At 41.8% G+C, this 18,410-nt stretch overlaps 1 protein-coding gene across 1 annotated transcript in view; it reads right to left on the bottom strand.

Annotated features, from left to right (window-relative positions):
• Positions 1-7,152: 7,152 nt before the first annotated feature.
• vps53 (VPS53 subunit of GARP complex) overlaps positions 7,153-18,410 on the bottom strand; it is a 250,550-nt gene continuing 239,292 nt past the window's right edge. The window contains exons 21-22 of the mRNA XM_078548073.1: positions 10,247-10,351; positions 7,153-8,339 (exon numbers count right to left, since the gene is read on the bottom strand). Coding sequence (XP_078404199.1) covers positions 8,169-8,339; positions 10,247-10,351 — 276 coding nt within the window. The 3' untranslated portion in view covers positions 7,153-8,168. The remainder of the gene's footprint in view (positions 8,340-10,246; positions 10,352-18,410) is intronic.

The raw sequence follows: 18,410 nt of genomic DNA, 5'->3' as shown, positions 1-18,410 counted from the left end.
CTCCTGCCAGACAGCCAATCTTCTATCCATGCTAGTACCTTGCCTCTAACACCATGGGCTCTTATCTTACTGAGCAGCCTCCTGTGCGGCACCTTGTCAAAGGCCTTCTGGAAGTCCAAGTAGATAACATCCATTGGCTCTCCTTTGTCTAACCTACTCGTTACCTCCTCAAAGAATTCTAGCAGATTTGTCAGGCATGACCTCCCCTTGATGAAACATGCTGACTTTGCCCTATTTTATCATGCACTTCCAAGTGTTCTGAAATCTCATCCTTAATAATGGACTCTAAAATCTTACCAACGACCAAGGTCAGGCTAATCGGCCTGTAATTTCCCGTCTTTTGCCTCACTCCCTTCTTAAACAGGGATGGTTACATTAGCGATTTTCCAGTCCTCTGGAACCCTCCCTGACTCGTGATTCCTGAAAGATCACCACTAATGCCTCCACTATCTCTTCAGGTATCTCCTTCAGAACTCTGGGGTGTAATCCATCTGGTCCAGGTGATTTATCCACCTTCAGACCTTTCAGTTTTCCTAGCACCTTCTCCTTGGTAATGGCCACTATACTCACCTCTGCCCCCCCGACTCTCTTGAACTTTGGGGATGTTACTCGTGAAGACTGACGCAAAGTACCTATTCAGTTACTCCGCCATTTCTTTGTTCCCCACTACTACTTCTCCAGCGTCATTTTCCAGTGGTCCAATGTCCACTTCTGCCTCTCTCTTACCCCTTTTATAAAACTAAAAAAACTCTTGCAATCTTCTTTTATATTACTGGCTAGTTTACCCTCATATTTAACCTTCTCCCTCCTTATTTCTTTTTTAGTTGTCCTCTGTTGGTCTTTGTAGGCTTCCCAATCCACCGGTTGTAGATGTTTGTGACGAACACACGCACTGTCTGAACTAGCCATAAGATTAACAAGATTAGGCTACAAGCTAATCAGGAAAAAACAACTCTCCCAAAAATTTCTGTGGTTTTCATGGCAAAGTATAACAGTGCTAAGATTTTTTTCACTTTACGTCACGCTGAATTATCATATCAAGCGTCTCCCGGTTAGATAAGACTTGCATCTATTTTGCACCTTTAATAATCTCAGGATATCCCAAAGCTTTACAGCCAATAAAATCCAGGATTTTTACTCAGTGATGAAGGAATGAGGATACATTTCCAAGTCAGGGTGGTGAGAGACTTGGAAAGAACTTGCAGGCGACTGCGTTCTCATGTACTTGGTGCCCTTATTTTTCTAGGTGGCAGTGATCATGGGTTTGGAAGGTGCTGTCTAAGGAGGCTTGGTGAATTCCTGCAGTGCATCTCATAGAAGGTGCACACTGCTACCACTGAGTGCCAGTGGCATAGGGAGTGAATGTTTAAGGTGGGTGGATGGGGTGCCAATCAATAGGGTTGCTTTGCCCAGGATGGTGTTGAGCTTTTTTGAATGTTTTTGGAGCCACACTCATTCATGCAAATGGAGAATATTCCATCACACTTGTGGTCTGGTGGGAAGGTTTTGAAAAGTCAGGCGGTGAGTTACTTGCCATAGAATTCCTAGCCTCAGACCTGTCCTTGTGACCACAGTGTTTATGTGGATGGTCTGGTTAAGTTTCTGGTCTGGTCAATGGTAACCCCCAGAATGTTAAGGGCGGGGGGAATTCAGCAATGATAATGTCCAGAGGAGGTGGTTAGCCTCTCTCTTGGTCACTGCCTGGCACTTGTGAGGTGTGGATGTTACTTGCCCAAGCCTGAATATTGTCCAGATCTTACTGCGTGCAGTATCTGAAGAGTTGCAAATGGAACTGAACACTGTGATCAGCAAACATCCCCAATTCTGATGTTATGTTGGAGGGAAGGTCATTGTTCAAACAGCTGAAGATGGTTAGTCTAAAACACTAGCTGCACCTGCAGTGATGCCTTGAGGCTGAGATGATTAGCGTCCAATAACCACCTTCTTTTGTGCTAGATAAGATTCCAGCCAGTGGAGAATCTTCTTACTTATTTCCTTGATGCTACACTCAGTCAAATGGTGCCTTGATATGAAGAGCAATCAATCTCACCTCACCTCTGAAATTCAGCTCTTTTGTTCAAGTTTAGAGCCAGCTGGTCCTGGCAAAACCCAAACTGAGCAACGGTGAGCAGGTTAGTGGTGAGTAAATGCCACTTGATAGCACTGTTAATGACACCTTCCATCACTTTACTGATGATTGAGTGTATACTGATGGGATAGTACTTAGTCGGACTGGATTTGACCTAGTTTTTATGAACAGCACATACCTGAGCAATTCTCCACTGTGTCAGGTAGATGCCAGTCTTGTAACTGTACTGGAATAGTTTGCCTTAGAAGCATGGGTCTTCAGCACTACAGCTGGATGTCGTTGGGACCCATAGCTTTTGCTGTATCCAGTGCTGTTTCTTGGCAACAAATGGTGTTAAGTATATGCAAGCCAATATAGTGTGTGATGTGGAGAGAAATTTGGAGCTGGCAATCTCATGATTACTAAACCTTAAATGTAAATGGATGCTACTACTTAATGTTTTAATGTGCATATCAACTGGAGAACCAGACCATGTTTAGTCTATTTTCCAAGGCTCCATTTAAACTCCTGTTGTACAGGTAAATGCTATTCAAACTAGCGTCATCATCTGTCCAGTTGTGAATTGGATGGTCTGGTTTTCTAGTGATCAGTCTGGATATTTCTAAACTAAACATTAGACAAAACCTGGTTTTTCAAACTGAGGTGCATTTTTCCCCCACTCTTGTACCTTGTAAGTCAGAGGTTTTAATTGACAAAGTCATGAAGATCTTCAAACACAAGCCAGGGAATGCTACAGATTGGGAATGATGGCACTTGCCTCTCTGACCGCACCCCCCACCCTAAAATTTCTATCCATTAATTTTAACTGGTGCAGACCTGTGGAGAGCAGGAATCTGAATTCCTAGTAGTTGCTTCCAACCAGCAAGGCTTCAGACGTACAGTAAATGAGCCTTCAGATCTCACACCACATTCCCAGTGGCCTTTGCCTCCATCCAGTTTTGGACTTGACAACAAGCAGTAACTAGTATTCTAACTCACTAGCAGCAGTGTTTAGTCATAATTCAGGCTGGGGACTAGAGTTTCACCTCAAAGAGAAAACTGGTGTTTGACTCTCTGTCCAGCTTTGCACAACAGTTAAACATTCAATATAAATACACAGCATATGTTACAACAAAGCACTGAGGGAATATTGAAATACTGGTCAAGTCTTTTTATTGAAAATGTATTAACAAGCTGGCCAAGACAATGTCCATTTACAAGACACACTATTACAGAAGCTTTAGTCTCAGACAGTTTTACATTTATCCTTAAGAATGATAATGTAACACTACAGTCCAGGTCATTAAATGAAAATAAATACATCACATCTTCACCCATTTGTTACTTCCACCTTTTGTATATAAAGTTTAACCCTTCATAAAAGACGCATCAGATTTTTTAAAATTCCCCTTTCTTGCAAAGGTGCAGATCCTTGCTGAGATACTGCTCAATAGGTGACAGCACCTCTCTGGCACCTCACCCAAATGGCCAGTCATGCAAGTGGGTAGGGAAAACGGGAAGAATCCTTGACCAGAGGACATCCTGTCCTGATTTGGGCATCCACGCACAAACACACTCCTTTCAGTACAGGAAAATATATAGTGATCAGGAGTATGCGCTCTGGTTGATTTTGATGATCTGTTCCTCCATCGAGGAATGGGCACTTGTAGCACCCAAGTGCTGCACTGGTTCAGATCAATAAACACAATCAAGACATAGGATCAAACATGTGTCCTTTTTTTGGGTGTGGAATGCTCAGTGTATTACTAGCAATCAGGAGTATTTATTTTACATTCAAATCATAAGCCCTAACCCTCAAAAGATCAGGACAACTTTGCAAAGTCATCAAGCTGTGTGCTGGGCATGGATGGACGTAACATACTGTAACCATTCTTTATTTTAGAATTACTCAACCAATTAAGCACAATTCGGGCTGTGCCAAGGGTTGGTTGCAAAAGAATATTCAAATGATTAACAAATAATTCAATGTGGCTTTAGTCATGTGGAATTGTTTGACTATATTCTCGCCTAAGGCCCCAGAACAATTAATTTATAGGCCCAAAACCAACAGCCTTGAAATTACATTGTGCCGTAACAGTGTACATATGCTTAACTCATTCATATGACATTCCTTTGCATGCAATTTTAAGTGGCTTTAACAATTAAAGTGAACAGGTAAGACTACCATTATAGTAGCAAATAAGGGAATATATTGCAGAGGGGTCAAGTGTTTTACATGCAAGTATCACATGGCACAATTTCAAGGCGATAGTGTTTAGTGGCTGTGGCAGTGCTCTCAATAATAGGTTTTGGACACTGATATCAACAGTGTGTAATTACCCTTTTCCACCCCTATTGGTTGCTTCAATGAATTGTTTAATTAAATCAATTATTTATATTTCTGGTTGGTTGTTTATGTTAACATTAAAATTGGTTATAATCAGCTAACGAGCACAACCCGAAATATCACAGAGACAAATAAAACACTGACAAATGCGATAAATATATACTTACAGGCCTGCATGAAGCAATAATGTGCCAACAGCTCCAATAGTGCATTTATCTACCAAAAGTACACAACAGGCTCATTACAGCATCATCCAAGGTTTAAACTGGTGGCTGTTCTGTAACTCTGACCTGTACACCCCACATCAAAAGTTGTGAAGAAACTGGACAGTAAGAAATAATTGAGAAAATTTACATCTTGAAAACAAGCAGATTAAAGTTCTGTGGAAGAACCCAGATTTAAATAAACTCTGTACTATACAAACCAAGGAAAATTAAAAAAAAGGCAATTCCAAGTAAAATTGTGTTGTCTTATAAAGCTTTTCTTTCACACTGGAACACAAAAGAAGATGCACATTCTCTCTCCAATGATAGCCACGTATAGTATTGATGTAGCCAAGTGCCTTCATTTTAGCTCTCTTTGGGGTTGTGACCGTAACCTTCAATGCCAAAATATCTTGCTTTCAACAAGGTTGTGAAAACAAAGCTTAGGCTCTGACTTTCAATCCTATAGCCACATTTCAGACTTTCTGGGTATTGGTTATGGATGTCCCTTCATTTTGGCTATACTGGATGGTGACAGGTTTCTTACAAATACGATATGGTCACCTGCTTAACTTTTATTGTGTTTCTTTAAGCTAAAGAGACAAGTTTCTTATTCTTATACAGCAAAATAACAAAAACACCTCACTTTACTTGAGCATCAAAGGCGAACGATTGAAAGCTACATTCAAGAAACAGGTGTTCACTAATAGACCCATTAAGGAAGAATTTGCATTTATATCTTTTATGACATCCCAAAGCACTCTACAACCAATGAAGTACAAATGCAGTCACTGAATTTACTTAATTCCAGTTTCTAATGTTGGTAACGTTTTTATTACAAACTGGATTATTAACATACAGTTTCAAGGTTTTTCTCCGATACCCTAATGGATGCAGAATTATGCAGTACAGATTTAGAATTCTTGATCCAGGTTCAATTCCTGGTGAATTAATGCACCTCAACAGATCACAGTTGGGCAACTACAACTGGCTACCAGATCTGGGTTAGGGTGAGGAAAGGGGAACAGAAATAAAACAATCTCGGAGGGTTTCCATTCCTGATTGCTACCCAGTTACCTCTGTTGTTGGCAAGTACATATTTTCTGGATGTCAAGCGAAGATAAAATAAGGAGAGGAATGAGCTTAGCTGTATTGGTCCCTGTGGCAGAACAACCTGCCAACATTCACTGTCTCGGACTTGTACATGAAAGGTTGCAGATCAGTAAGATGCTGATGGGCTGCATGTGTCTGTGAAACTACCCCAGCCAGCATTAATGCCTTCAGCAGAGAGAGAAAAAAGAATAGCATGTAAAAATGAAACAATATTGACAACCACTGGGCATATTTGCCCTCGTGTGTTAAGCTACTGGTAATTAACTTTTTTATGGACTTAAAATGAGGAGTATCAGCATTTTGTTTTTGATATAATGTATAGCCCCAATGTCTTTCAAGTCTGTTGCATGAATTGAAAATGATTGCTCAACATTAGTAGCAAGCAGTTTTGCACATGTAATCACAAGGAAATTACAGTCTACTCAATAATTCAAAGTCATCTTTGCGTTAGATAATGTGAATTATCCAATTTGAATTAAGTATGGAATGTACTGCAAACACATTGAATTATCAGATAATTTGAATGAAGCAAGTTTGAATAAGTATAGCCTGAACATGCTGATGCAGGTTTACAATGGTTTACAATGATACAGATTACAATGGTAATTCTATGAGGGCCAGAGTAGAATGTTTACACCAAAGCCAGAAAATGCAACCTAGCTGTTTCAACAATGGTCTTTATCTCCTCATAACTAAAAGTCCTGCCCATCAAGGTTTGTGTTGTGGTGATAGGGGAATGGTATATTTGACAGCTTCTGCTCTCAAAAGTGACAAAAATGAACTACTCATGGAAATTTAAAGTATCCCCACTATTTGAAGCCAGCATCAGCAACAATTGCCCTCAGACCAGAACAAGTACAGGTTTTATACAAGGTACAGTTCCCACTATTCCCCTCCGATGTATCTTAATCCTACCTCAAAAGAGCATCTATTCTATACCAGTGACAATTTCATCTTCCCATTTTTTTGAATTGTCTAATGCTGTCAGGCAGTTTAGGTTGTGAGGTCCTGCCTTGGAGGAACTAGTTGGAGTTTGCCCAAGTTTATATCGCTTCTCACTTTTCCAGCAGTGAGGGCTTTTGTCCAAGCATTATTCAAGATCAAACCCAAGATACAGAGGTGAAATAAAAATGCTCTCACTTCCGATGCCCTTCAGTCCTTTATGCAACAGCCAACTTTAATGCTGATATGCGAATTAGATTAATCAAACTGTGTCTTAACCCTTCTCCCAAGATCACATCTCTAAGGGATTTCATTAACCGTATTAACAAAGACTGTTAACACTCAGTCAAATCAGAGAGAGTTAGCACACAAACTCATGACACTTCACTTGTGAATCAAGCCTTCAACTGTTTGAGTTACTGTACTGCCATATTTCAATTTCGTTCATTTAAAGAGTATTAGGATTTCATAAGCCTTCAGCATATTTTATACTTCTTTAATGGTGCCTTGTCACATAAAGAGTTACAAATATACATTAATTACTTTGCAGACACACTAAGTCCTCTATTGTAAGGTCTTTGGCGCCACACAGAGAGTGAGGGCATTGGAAAACGTTTGTGTTCTTGCCCTTAACAAATGGTTACTGTACTCAAAGTCCTAGTAACGTTCTGAAGGTTTCTGGAGTGCATTCCAGAAAATGCATTCCAGGATGTGGCAGAACTTCAACACTCAACATGTTAACTGTATAATCTTTCCTTTGAAAAAATGAAATTGCACCATTGATCAGTTGAACAAATTGTGTTTCATAACCTCAGTGATCAGCATTAAGTGTTTCTTTACAATTTCCATCTGGTCAAGTCTGTAACCATTATGGGATCTTTCCAATTCTAACAGAAGAGTATTGTGTTAGGTCCTAAGATTTTGGGCACTGTCTTTACAATTCCAGTCAACTGCTGGGCAATCAGTCCATTGCTAAGAAGTGTTCCCCTTTATGTTTGGAGGGTCTGCTGCCTCGAACTCTTGGACGACTGTACTTCCTTGACTGCATTAGACCCACAAGGAACACAAAAATATCTTTTGTGCGAAATGCCAGTGACACTATAACTCGCTAATAGTCGTTTTAAATATACCCAGGTAAATTTTGAGTCTCCTATGCAATGTCAGAACGTGAAACTGTACAGGCAGCTCAGATTTCTGACTCCAAATCAGAATAATAGAATAAGAATCAGACAATAAGCTCTGGAGCTGTCTCTAGGTTCTGATCTGCTGGAGGTTTCCTCAGCTGGAAAGATTACTGCAGTTGTGGTAGTGAACTCACATCTTCAGGAACAGAAACAAAACAAACAGCATGGCTGCTGCTCGTCTGACAGAGAAGAGGACAATGAGAGGATGCAGAAAGAGGAGGGGAGAGGAAAAGAAAGGTCCTTTGCCAATTTGGCAACTGGATAAAGCAGTTATTTCACAAAAGCTGATCTATGCCACTTTTGTGCTTCGTTTACAGTCTCTTTTTAATGAGTTTCTCCAGTTTACGGATCCTGGAAGATTCCTGTTCAGGGGACGGGGCAGATAGCGATGTTGTTAAGCTGTTCTCTCCACCTGAAGGGGGGTTAGGTAGCCTCTGTCGGAAAAGTTCCAGCATGCTGCTCTGTTCACTCCGTTTCAGACCCTGCAATATAGAAAAGGGAGATTTGTACCAAAATAATTACTTATAATTTACAGGTACACATTTTTCATTGGCACTTGAATTCACTCTGAAGAAAGTCATATCCTAGTAGCCGAGGGAAATAGCATGGATGCATCTAGAGGGAAGCTAGATAGAGAAAGGAATAGAAGGTTGTGCTGATAGGGTTGGATGAAGAGGGGAGGGAGACACATGTGGAACATAAACACTGGTGTAGACCTGTGGGGCTGAATGGCCTGCTTGTATGCTGTATATTCTATATAATTATTCCACGCCTTGTTTAAGGCTGCTGGTTATCACTGTCTCAGTGACTGCACCTGTAAAATCATAGCAACTCACCCACAGAGCTACAATTTGGTGCAGTTCCCTAATTAAAAGTCTGTTTAACTTTCAGCTGCCTCTGATTTTAGGGTTTCAAAAATAAGTTCTTAAAATTCCACTCGAATTGATTTTATTTGATGATGGCAGACTTAAGGGGATGTAATTAAAGGACAGTGTAATTAAGGTCCAATAAACTGCGACTGAATGATAGAATGTGAACTCTCATTGGTGATTCTCCTCTTGATGAGTTTGCAATCTTGGGCATGCTGGCAGTGGCGGGGGGGAGGCTGTGCTGAAAGGAAGGACATTGCAGTAGCTGGCTGAAGAGCAGCACAAAGAGGATGCCAGCTTCTGAGAAGCTATGATGGGGTGCAGTAAAACTACAGAATCCTCAGCGCCACTGGTTGACTATCCTCTGAGCTCCTGTGACAGTTCTATACACCCCTTTAATCATGACGCATTCGAGACTGTCCCCAATTGCTCTTGCATTGATTTGTTGTGTTCTGCTGTTGTGTCACAGCTTGTGGGTATCCATGGCTAATTCAAGGAATATCTCATGCTTTTGGATGGCCTCCAATTTCACAACTTGCCGAGAGACTTGAAGTCTCAACCTTTTGCTTGCTAATCCAGTACCGCAGCCACTTACTACCAAACCTAGTTTGATGGACCTGATCCGCTAGCCCAGAAACCTCCTATACTACACTTAAATTAAAAACAGAGAATGCTGTGATTGCCCAGCATTCAAAACAGAAAAATAAGTTTGGATGAGTGGTTTCAGCTAAAAGGAACCATTCCCAAACACCAATCAAATTCACTCTTTCAGATGCGGTCAGACCTGCTATGAATTTCCAGCATTCATGTTTTTTTCTGTTCATCTCAACAATGCCAGGTGTTGGGTCTGACATTATGTTCCTGCTCACTGCATAAATATGTATAGTCTCGGTGAAACCACACCTGGAGCATTGTGCACAGTTTTGGTTTCCTTACCTAAGGAAAGATATACTTGCCATAGAGGGAGTGGAACAAAGGTTCACCAGACTGATTCCTGGGATGGTGGGATTGTCCTATGAGGAGACTGTGCCTGTATTCTCTGGAGTTTCGAAGAATGAGAGGTGATCTAATTGAAGCATACAAAAGACTTACAGGGCTTGACAGGGTAGATACAGGAAGGATGTTTCCCATGGCTGGGGGAGGGGGGGGGGGGTCTAGGACCAGGGGACACACTCTCAGAATAAGAGGTAGGCCATTTAGGACTGAGGTGAGGAGGAATTTCTTCACTCAGAGGGTAGTGAGTCTTTGGAATTCTGTGAAGGCTTAGTCATTGAGTGTGTTCAAAACAGATTGATATATTTCTGGATATTAAAGGTATCAAGGGATATGGGGATAGTATGGGAAAATGGAGTTGGCGTAGATGATCAGCCATGATCTAGTTGAATGGCGAAGCAGGCTTGAAGGACCGAACAGCCTACTCCTGCTCCTATTTCTTATGTTCCTCTGCTCAAAGTTGAAGTGGAAACAATACTGAGATTATAAATACCCTAATTTATCAGATATACTTCTGAAGACCTCACCTTCATGTCAAGAACTTTCTGGAACGTGTCTGTACTACAATCAGCCAGGAGTTTGATGTAATTATCTACAAACACCACAGACGCTTCATGAGGTGCCATTACCACCTATGGGATTGAGAAAAATTAAATAGTTAGAACATGCTTAGGGAAAGTTTGGCTGTTCATCATTTTGACCAGCTGAATTGTCAAAAAAAGACTTGTGTTTACACAAGATCTTTTCACATCTCATAAAGCACTTCACATACAATGTTTCATTCATGTCATTAACATAATCCCATTTATATTTTGCCTCATCATGCCCAATGTGGTGATCATTTTATACATAGCAAGATCCCACAAACCAAAATGGAATCAATGCCAAATTAATCTTTTTGTTGAAAGAAGAATGGTGGTCCAGGCACCAGGAGAAAACTCTCTGTTCATCTTTGAATAGTACCACGTGATATTTAACAGCCACATGTACTAAAGGAACAGGTGGACAGGGCCTTGGTTAAATGCTTCACCTGAAGTTTATGATGTAGCAATTCTGCCTGTTCCCTTAATTCTTCAACTTACACCACGTTCCTCACAGCCCCTCCCAACCACCAGCCCGGTGCCATTTCCTCCCTTTCATCATTGTTGGCCTCTCTCCTTTAGTCTGGGGGTGACCATAGTGAGTGGATCTCATCTTCTTGATGCACTTCCCCACTGCTCCACGATATGCTACCATGGGGCAATATTGATTTTGCCAGTTGTCCCCTAAAACCGTGGAAGTACAGGAACTTGTCATACAGTGATTTACATAGTGGGTTGGTTAAGAATTAACAGTGAAGACAACCTATCATCCAGTCTGATCTTTATCCTATTTTAATATTACATACATTCCTACAGCGTAACCATCTGAAAAACCTTTCAAGTTCTTAAGGGCAGTAGTCACAAAGTCTCACCCAGAGGGCCTCGAGTGAGACAGTGCTATTGTAAAACACTGGCAGGCTAATTACCAGTCTAGAGTACAGGAAATGTACTGTGGGTTCACCTGTATCTGAACAGAAAAACATGAACCTGAATTTTCTCTTTTCAGATACGGACAGACCTGTTTTGTATTCCCAGCATTTTCTATTTCTATTTAATTCCAACAACTTTTAACATTTTATTTCATATATAAATTTATTTCTTTTACAAAGATTTCAAATATTTGTCACATCTATTTAACACCGTTGCATTGTACACCTAGAAATAGTGCCTACACTGCCTTGCACAAAGGTGGCAGCCACAATTCATAATGTATCAAAGTATCAAACAGGTCCACCATTCACTTCATGGTTAGTTGAAGTGCGACACTACTTCCAGCCAGATTAACTGGGGACAGAATTTTGCCCTCGTTAGGCGGGTGTCGGGAAGCCGACCGCTGCCCACAATCGGGGCCCGACTGCAATGTCACGCTGGGCAGGCCAATTAAGGCCCGCCCAGCATGAAAAGTGCACAGCTGCCCTCGGTGCTGCCTGTGTTGGGGTGGGGGGAGGAAGGCAAATACGCAACTTTGCGCGCGCTGGAAAAGCTCCCTGAGGCACAGAGCTGCCTCATGGAGCTGAAGATATAAAGAAATGAAAAATAAAGAATTATAAAATGATACAAAACATGTCTCCTCATGTGACTCTGTCACATCAGCAGGGACATGTTCTTAATGGAATGTTAAAATTTTTAATTTTATTTTTAAATCGCTGCTGGAGACCTCATCCTGCCCGTAGATGAGATTTCCTAAAAAGTGCAAAAGCCGCTTGGCCTTTTCACCTGCCCCACCATCCATAAGGTTGGATGGGCAGCAAAAATGGCCTTAACAGCCCTTATAATTGTCGGCGGGCGCGCTGCCAACTCCTGTGCGCACCTGGTGACTGAAATATCATGTGATGACATTGGGACGCTTGCCCAATGTCATTGCTCATCATTTTACGCTCGTTTGGGTCAGATGCGCGCCTGCCCGATGAGCGTAATATTCTGGCCTTGGTCTTCCTAAGGCCTTGCTCTAACTGCAGTGGACAGTGTAGCAAACCTTCTCCCAAGCTTCTAGCACAAGTAGCATAAGAATGCCCTGAGACACATCTCCTCCACCCCCCTCCCCCCTCCCCTGCCCCCTCCCCCCTCCCCTGTGGAGGATCAATGCTCAGTGCTTTCCATCAGCAATCTAATGTACTGCAGCACCAGCCAATGTGGAATGATGCAAGTTATTTTGTAGCTGAGACCTTTTTTTAGCTCAAATCTCACTGGCCTACTCCTGCTTCTAATTCATATGTTCATAAACCTCCTATCTGTTCAAAGTAAAGTGCTCCATCTGAAGAGGTAATGGGGATCCTAAAAACAATTCTCAGCTGTTGTTTTCAGTTCATCCAGGCGAACAAATATCCCCGAAATTAAAAAAGTTTCCACTCATTGCATTTTAAAAAACAGCATGAGTATTAATGCTTCAGTGATGGCAAAGAGAAATGATTAAAAGATTACTAATTCTTAAAGTGAGGGCAATGACGGTCCTCAGTGCAGCTTTCACAAAAATCTTTAATTGATATGATAGATTTTTAAAAATTCATTCACAGGATGTGCAAGTCACTGGCAAGGCCAGTATTTATGACCCATCCCCAAATGGTCTTGAGAAGGTGCTGGTGAGCCGTTTACTTGGGTCACAGCAGAACTTGTGGTGTAGGTACATCTATGGTGCTGTTAGTGTTCCAAGATTCAAAGTAAAGTGCTCCATCTGAAGAGGTAATGGGGATCCTAAAAACAATTCTCAGCTGTTGTTTTCAGTTCATCCAGGTGAAAAAATATCCCTGAAATTAAAAAAGTTTCCACTTATTGCATTTTAAAAAACAGCACGAGTATTAATGCTTCAGTGATGGCAAAGAGAAAGTGTGAGAAAGAGACAAGTGTTCCAAGATTTTGGGCCAACAACAATAAACGAATGGCAATATATTTTCAAGTCAGGATGGCTATGACTCGGAGGGACACTTGCAGGTGGCAGTGTTCCTGTGCACCTGATGCCCTTGTTCTTCTAGGTGGTAGAGGTCGCGGGTCTTCCCTTGTGGTTAGGCTGTAGTCAGAAACATGATAGTTTGCTAATAAGAGAAAGTTGTGTTCAATTGGGCCTGTACTCTTTAAGGTTATGGCTCCAGTACTGTGGAGTATTGGAGTATGTAGGCAAATCCAGGCAATGCTAATAGCTTTCAAACTCCTGGGGTCAATTGGAGAGGCAGGTGGAGCTGTTTCTAATTTCATTCTCCAGGCCATAGGAACAGGAGGAGGCCATTCAATCCCTCAAGCTGCTGCACCTTTCAATTAGTTCACGGTTGATCTGTATCTTAACTCCATTTACCCGCCTTGGTTCTGAAACCCTTAATACCCTTGTCTAACAAAAAATCTTGAAGAAACTAACATTGGCTAACCTTGTTTCTTTGCAAAATAACCTTTTTATATCTGCAACAAAACGTGATGCCTGCACTATAACAAATATCAGACACAAGAGTTTTAGATTTGCTGGTAGACTTCCCCTGACTTTGCTCACAGTAGGTTGTATATACGGGCAAGAGCATTACACCACGAAACACACAAGGGGTGGAATTTTACGCCGGCGGGATTTTCTGGTCCCGCCAAAGTCAATGGGCTTTTGAGCGGTTTGCCACATTTTATGGCCCCACCCCACCGTGACCAGGCCATAAAGTTCCACCCAGGGTCTTCATTCTGTTGCTTATGTAAATCTTTAACACAATAAAATCTAACTGCTATTGCCAGGGTGAAGTCAATCAGAGGCGAATTACAGATTGGAAAGTGTTTATTAAATTCAAACTCCAACTTAATAACAGGCCGTCTTTCTTTTTTTAAGGATTGATTTGTATCTGTATAGTTACATCTGGTATGATAAGAACCAACACTGCTTGCATATCTGTAGAAAAGTCTACAAACAGGAGCAACGGTCTCATATTTTGATAGTCCAATATTAAATCTTGATGTACAGTCTTGCAGCGATAAATGCCTATCTCTATCAGGGAAAAAAATCGGATGCGGAAGCGGCAGGTGGAAGATATAATGGGGCAGGGTGTGGGGAAGGCAGCAAACCACATGTAAATATAAATAAAATGTCAGCTGTAACTAAATGATTAATGGCTAGCAGATGATTACTTTATTAAGGCTATCATTGCCAAAAGAGGAATAAATTGGCAAATTGATGTTGCTTCTCTTTTAGTGGATTGTTTCACTGATGTCATATTTGGAATTGGCCTGTTCAGTCCCTTATGGAGTACTTCGCTTGACAATAGAATAATAATACTACTTTATAATTGAATTAGTAGTTTTAGAACTTTGAACTACAAAGACTGGTTTTAGGAAAAATGTAAAAATAATTTAAACCATATGGTTGGTGTGCCGATTCACATAAAACCTACACACAAGAAAGACATAGGTTTTCACAGGAGCATCTGGAACATACAAGGGACCCTCGTCTCCTACCCCCGCCCCGAACCACTGATAAATTAACTTAGCAACATCTATGGCCAACTGCCAGTATGAACAATAAAGGGCTCTTTTACTGTTACTTATTCTGTTTTTCCAAAAAGACACAAATACTGTTTTCCCTACTTCAGTAAGAGGCGCACGATTAGTGAGGGGAGACTTCGGCCTGAGTGAGACAGAGATGGAGTGAGTATATTTGGGAATTTGGTTCAAAATGGGAAGTCGGTGCATAGGGGGGAAGTGGAATTTAAGTACGGTTTACTGCAAGAAGTGCGACTTAGAGTAGAGTGCTGGGAGTTCAGTAATTAAGGGAGCTAGGGAAGGAAGGGAAAGAGGTGTTCTTTTGCTTTCTGCTTTCTAACTTTCTCAGCCTCAGGAAGTGGTTGTACTCTGCTACAGGAGAAGAAGCTAATTATTTGGTGAGTATCTGGTAAGTGATTAGGGTTTATTCTATTCCTAAGGTTCAAAATAGTCTAGCAACTGGTGGTAAGGTTAATAAAATATATAAAAACAAAAGTAAAATGTATAATTGAATAAAATAATTATGTAGTTAATTAGAACACATTAAGGGTGTCAGGACAGGTGATGTGTCACAGCTGCAGCATGTGGGAGCTGCTGGATGCCAGTTTGATCCAGGGTAAACACATTTGCAGTAAGCGTTTGAAGTTTGAGCAGCTTCAGCTCAGAGTTTATGACCTGGAGGCTGAACTACAGACACTGAAACGCATTAGGAAGGGGGAAAAGTTACCTGGATTCTTTGTACCAGGAGGCAGTCACACCTCTTAAAACAGGGTCTTCTGATTTTGCCAGTGGTCAGGGACAGGAGAGTATGACTGAGAGTGAGGCAGGTAAGAGGACCCAGAGGGCAGGAGCCTCAGCCTTTACAAATGTCCAACAGGTCTGAGGTTTTTTCAGCTTGTCTGGATGAGAGTGGGGGCTGCAGGGTAGATTAGCTAACTGGCCATGGCATCGTGGTACAGGAAGCCATTCAAGTGGGGGGAGCAAAAAGGAATGTGGCAGCAGTAGGGGATAGTATAATCAGAGGGATTGACACCGTTCTCTGCAGCAAAGAGCTAGAGTCCAGATGGCTGTGTTGCCTGCCCGGTGCCAGGTGTGGGAGATCTGCTTGGGTCTAGAGGGGAACTTGCAGTGGGAGGTGGGGGACCCAGTCGTCGTGGTCCATGTAGGTACCAACAACATAGGCAGGGCAAAGAAGGAGGTTCTGCATAGTGAGTATGAGGACCTAGGCACCAAATTAAGAAGCAGAACCTCAAAGGTTATAATGTCTGGATTATTACCTGAGCCACATAGGACAAATCAGATGAGGGAGTTGAATGTGCAGCTGAAAGACTGGTGTGGGAGAAGTGGGTTCCGGTTCGTGGGACACTGGCACCAGTACTGGGGAAAGTGGGATCTGTACCGTTGGGATGGTCTGCACCTGAATCGTGCTGGGGCCAGTGTTCTTGTGAGCCGCAAAATTAGGGAAGTAGAGAGGGTTTTAAACTGAATAGTGGGGGCAAGGGATCAAATTTGGGAAGATGTGGTAAATCAAAGAGCAGAGACAAGACAAAAGAAAAAGGTATTATTACGGGAAATGAGAAACAGACAGTGACAGGAAGGGATAGAGAGTGCAAATCTAATGGTAAATCAACGGATGGAACTAGAGGTTATGAATATATTAAAAGGATAAAACTAAAAGCTCTGCATTTGAATGCATGTAGCATTCAAAACAAAACAGATGAACTGACAGCGCACTTAGAAATAAATAATCATGATTTGATAGCCATTATGGAGACATGACTGAAGGAGGACATGGATTGGGACCTGAATATTGAAGGGTACAGGATATTTAGGAAGGACAGGAAGCGAGGAAAAGCTGGAGGGGTACCTCTGTTAGTTAATGATGGTATTAGCACAATAGGGAGGGATGACCTAAGTTCAGGAAACCAGAATGTGGAAAGGGTTTGGGCAGAGATGAGAAATGGTAATGGCAAGAAGTCACTTGTGAGAATTGTGTAAGGCCCCCTAACAGTAACCACACGGTAGGGTTGAGCATAAAGGAAGAAATAATGGAAACTTGTCAGAAAGGCACGGCGATAATCATGGGAGATTTTAATTTACATATAGACTGGAAAAATCAGATGGGCAAAGATAGTCTAGATGATGAGTACGTTGAATGTTTTCGGATGGTTCTTAGAACAGCATGTTCTGGAGCCAACTAGAGAGCAGGCTATACTAGACCTGGTTTCGAGCAATGAGATGGGAGTAATTAATGATCTCATAGTGAAGGCGCCCCTAGGTAGCAGCGGCCATTATATGATTGAGTTTTACATTCAGTTTGAGGGAGAGAGGAATGGGTCTGAAATTAAGTTTTTAAACTTAAATAAGGGCAATTATGAGGGCATGAAAGCTGAGCTGGCTAAAGTGAATTGGCAAATTAGGTTAAGGGATAGGTCAATAGAGATGCAGTGGCTAATATTTAAGGGGATATTTCAGAATGCACAGAATAGATACATTCCTACGAGTAAGAAAAGGTTCAAGGGATGGGCATACCATCTGTGGTTAACTAGCAGGGTTAAAGATAGTATCAAACTTAAAGAAAAAGCAGATAATTGTGCAAAGACAGGTGGCAGGTCAGAAGATTGGACAGAATATAAGGAACAGCAAAGAATAACTAAAAGGCTAATAAAGAGGGAAAAATTAGAGTGAGAGAAAGCTAGCCAGAATTATAAAAAGATAGTGAGAGTTTTTATATGTAAAAAAGAGAAGTTAACAAAGTGAGCATTGATCCGATAGAAAGTGAGTCTGGAGAGTTGATATTGGAGAACAAGGAGATGGCAGATGAATTGAACAGGTGTTTTGCATCAATTTGCACTATAGAGGATACAAGTAACACCCCAGAAGCAGCTATAAACCAGGAAATGGAAGTGGGAAGGAAGTCAGGAAAATTACAATCACCAGGGAAGTGGTACTGTGTAAATTGTTGGAGTTGCGGGCTGGCAAGTGCCCAGGTCCTGATGGACTTCATCCTAGGGTCTTAAAAGAACTGTCTAGTGAGATAGTTGATGCATTGGTTTTAATTTTCCGAAACTCCCTAGATTCAGGGAAGATCCCATTAGATTGGAAGATAGTAAATGTAACTCCATGGCCAGAACCTTCGGGTCGGCGTGCAGGGTTGGGCCCCGCTCAACGCCGACGCGTAAAATGACGCACGGTGATGTCGGTTGTGCGTCCCGACGTCACCTCGCGTCATTCAAATCCTCAGTTCGGCGGGCGCGCACCAGAGTCGGCTGCGAGCCCGATGAACTGTCAAAGGTCTATTCAGGCCATTTAAAAACTAATTAAAATAATTAAAGGAGCTGCCTGTCCAACCTTAAGGTTGGCGGGGGGGCAGGCGAAGAGCCTAGGCGGCCTTCGCATTTATCATGGAACCTCATCCACGGGCGGGATGAGGTTTCATGAAGGATATATAATTCAAATAAATTTTTAAATTAAAATTCATTGACATGTCCCAGCTCACGTGACACTGTCACATGAGGGGATATGTTTGAAATTTTTTTCTCTTTATTCAAATTTTTCAAAATGCAATTAAACTCCGAGGCAGCTCTGTGCCTCAGGGAGATTTCTGCACTCTTTCGAGCGCATGTGTGAAAGAGCGTAGGCCCCGACTCAGCCTACTCTCCCCCCCCCC

This window comes from Cetorhinus maximus, chromosome 9, assembly GCF_964194155.1.
Source record: "Cetorhinus maximus chromosome 9, sCetMax3.hap1.1, whole genome shotgun sequence".
Taxonomy (NCBI): domain Eukaryota; kingdom Metazoa; phylum Chordata; class Chondrichthyes; order Lamniformes; family Cetorhinidae; genus Cetorhinus; species Cetorhinus maximus.
Note: the sequence above shows the minus strand (reverse complement) of the source record. Positions and strands in the feature narration are given on the sequence as shown.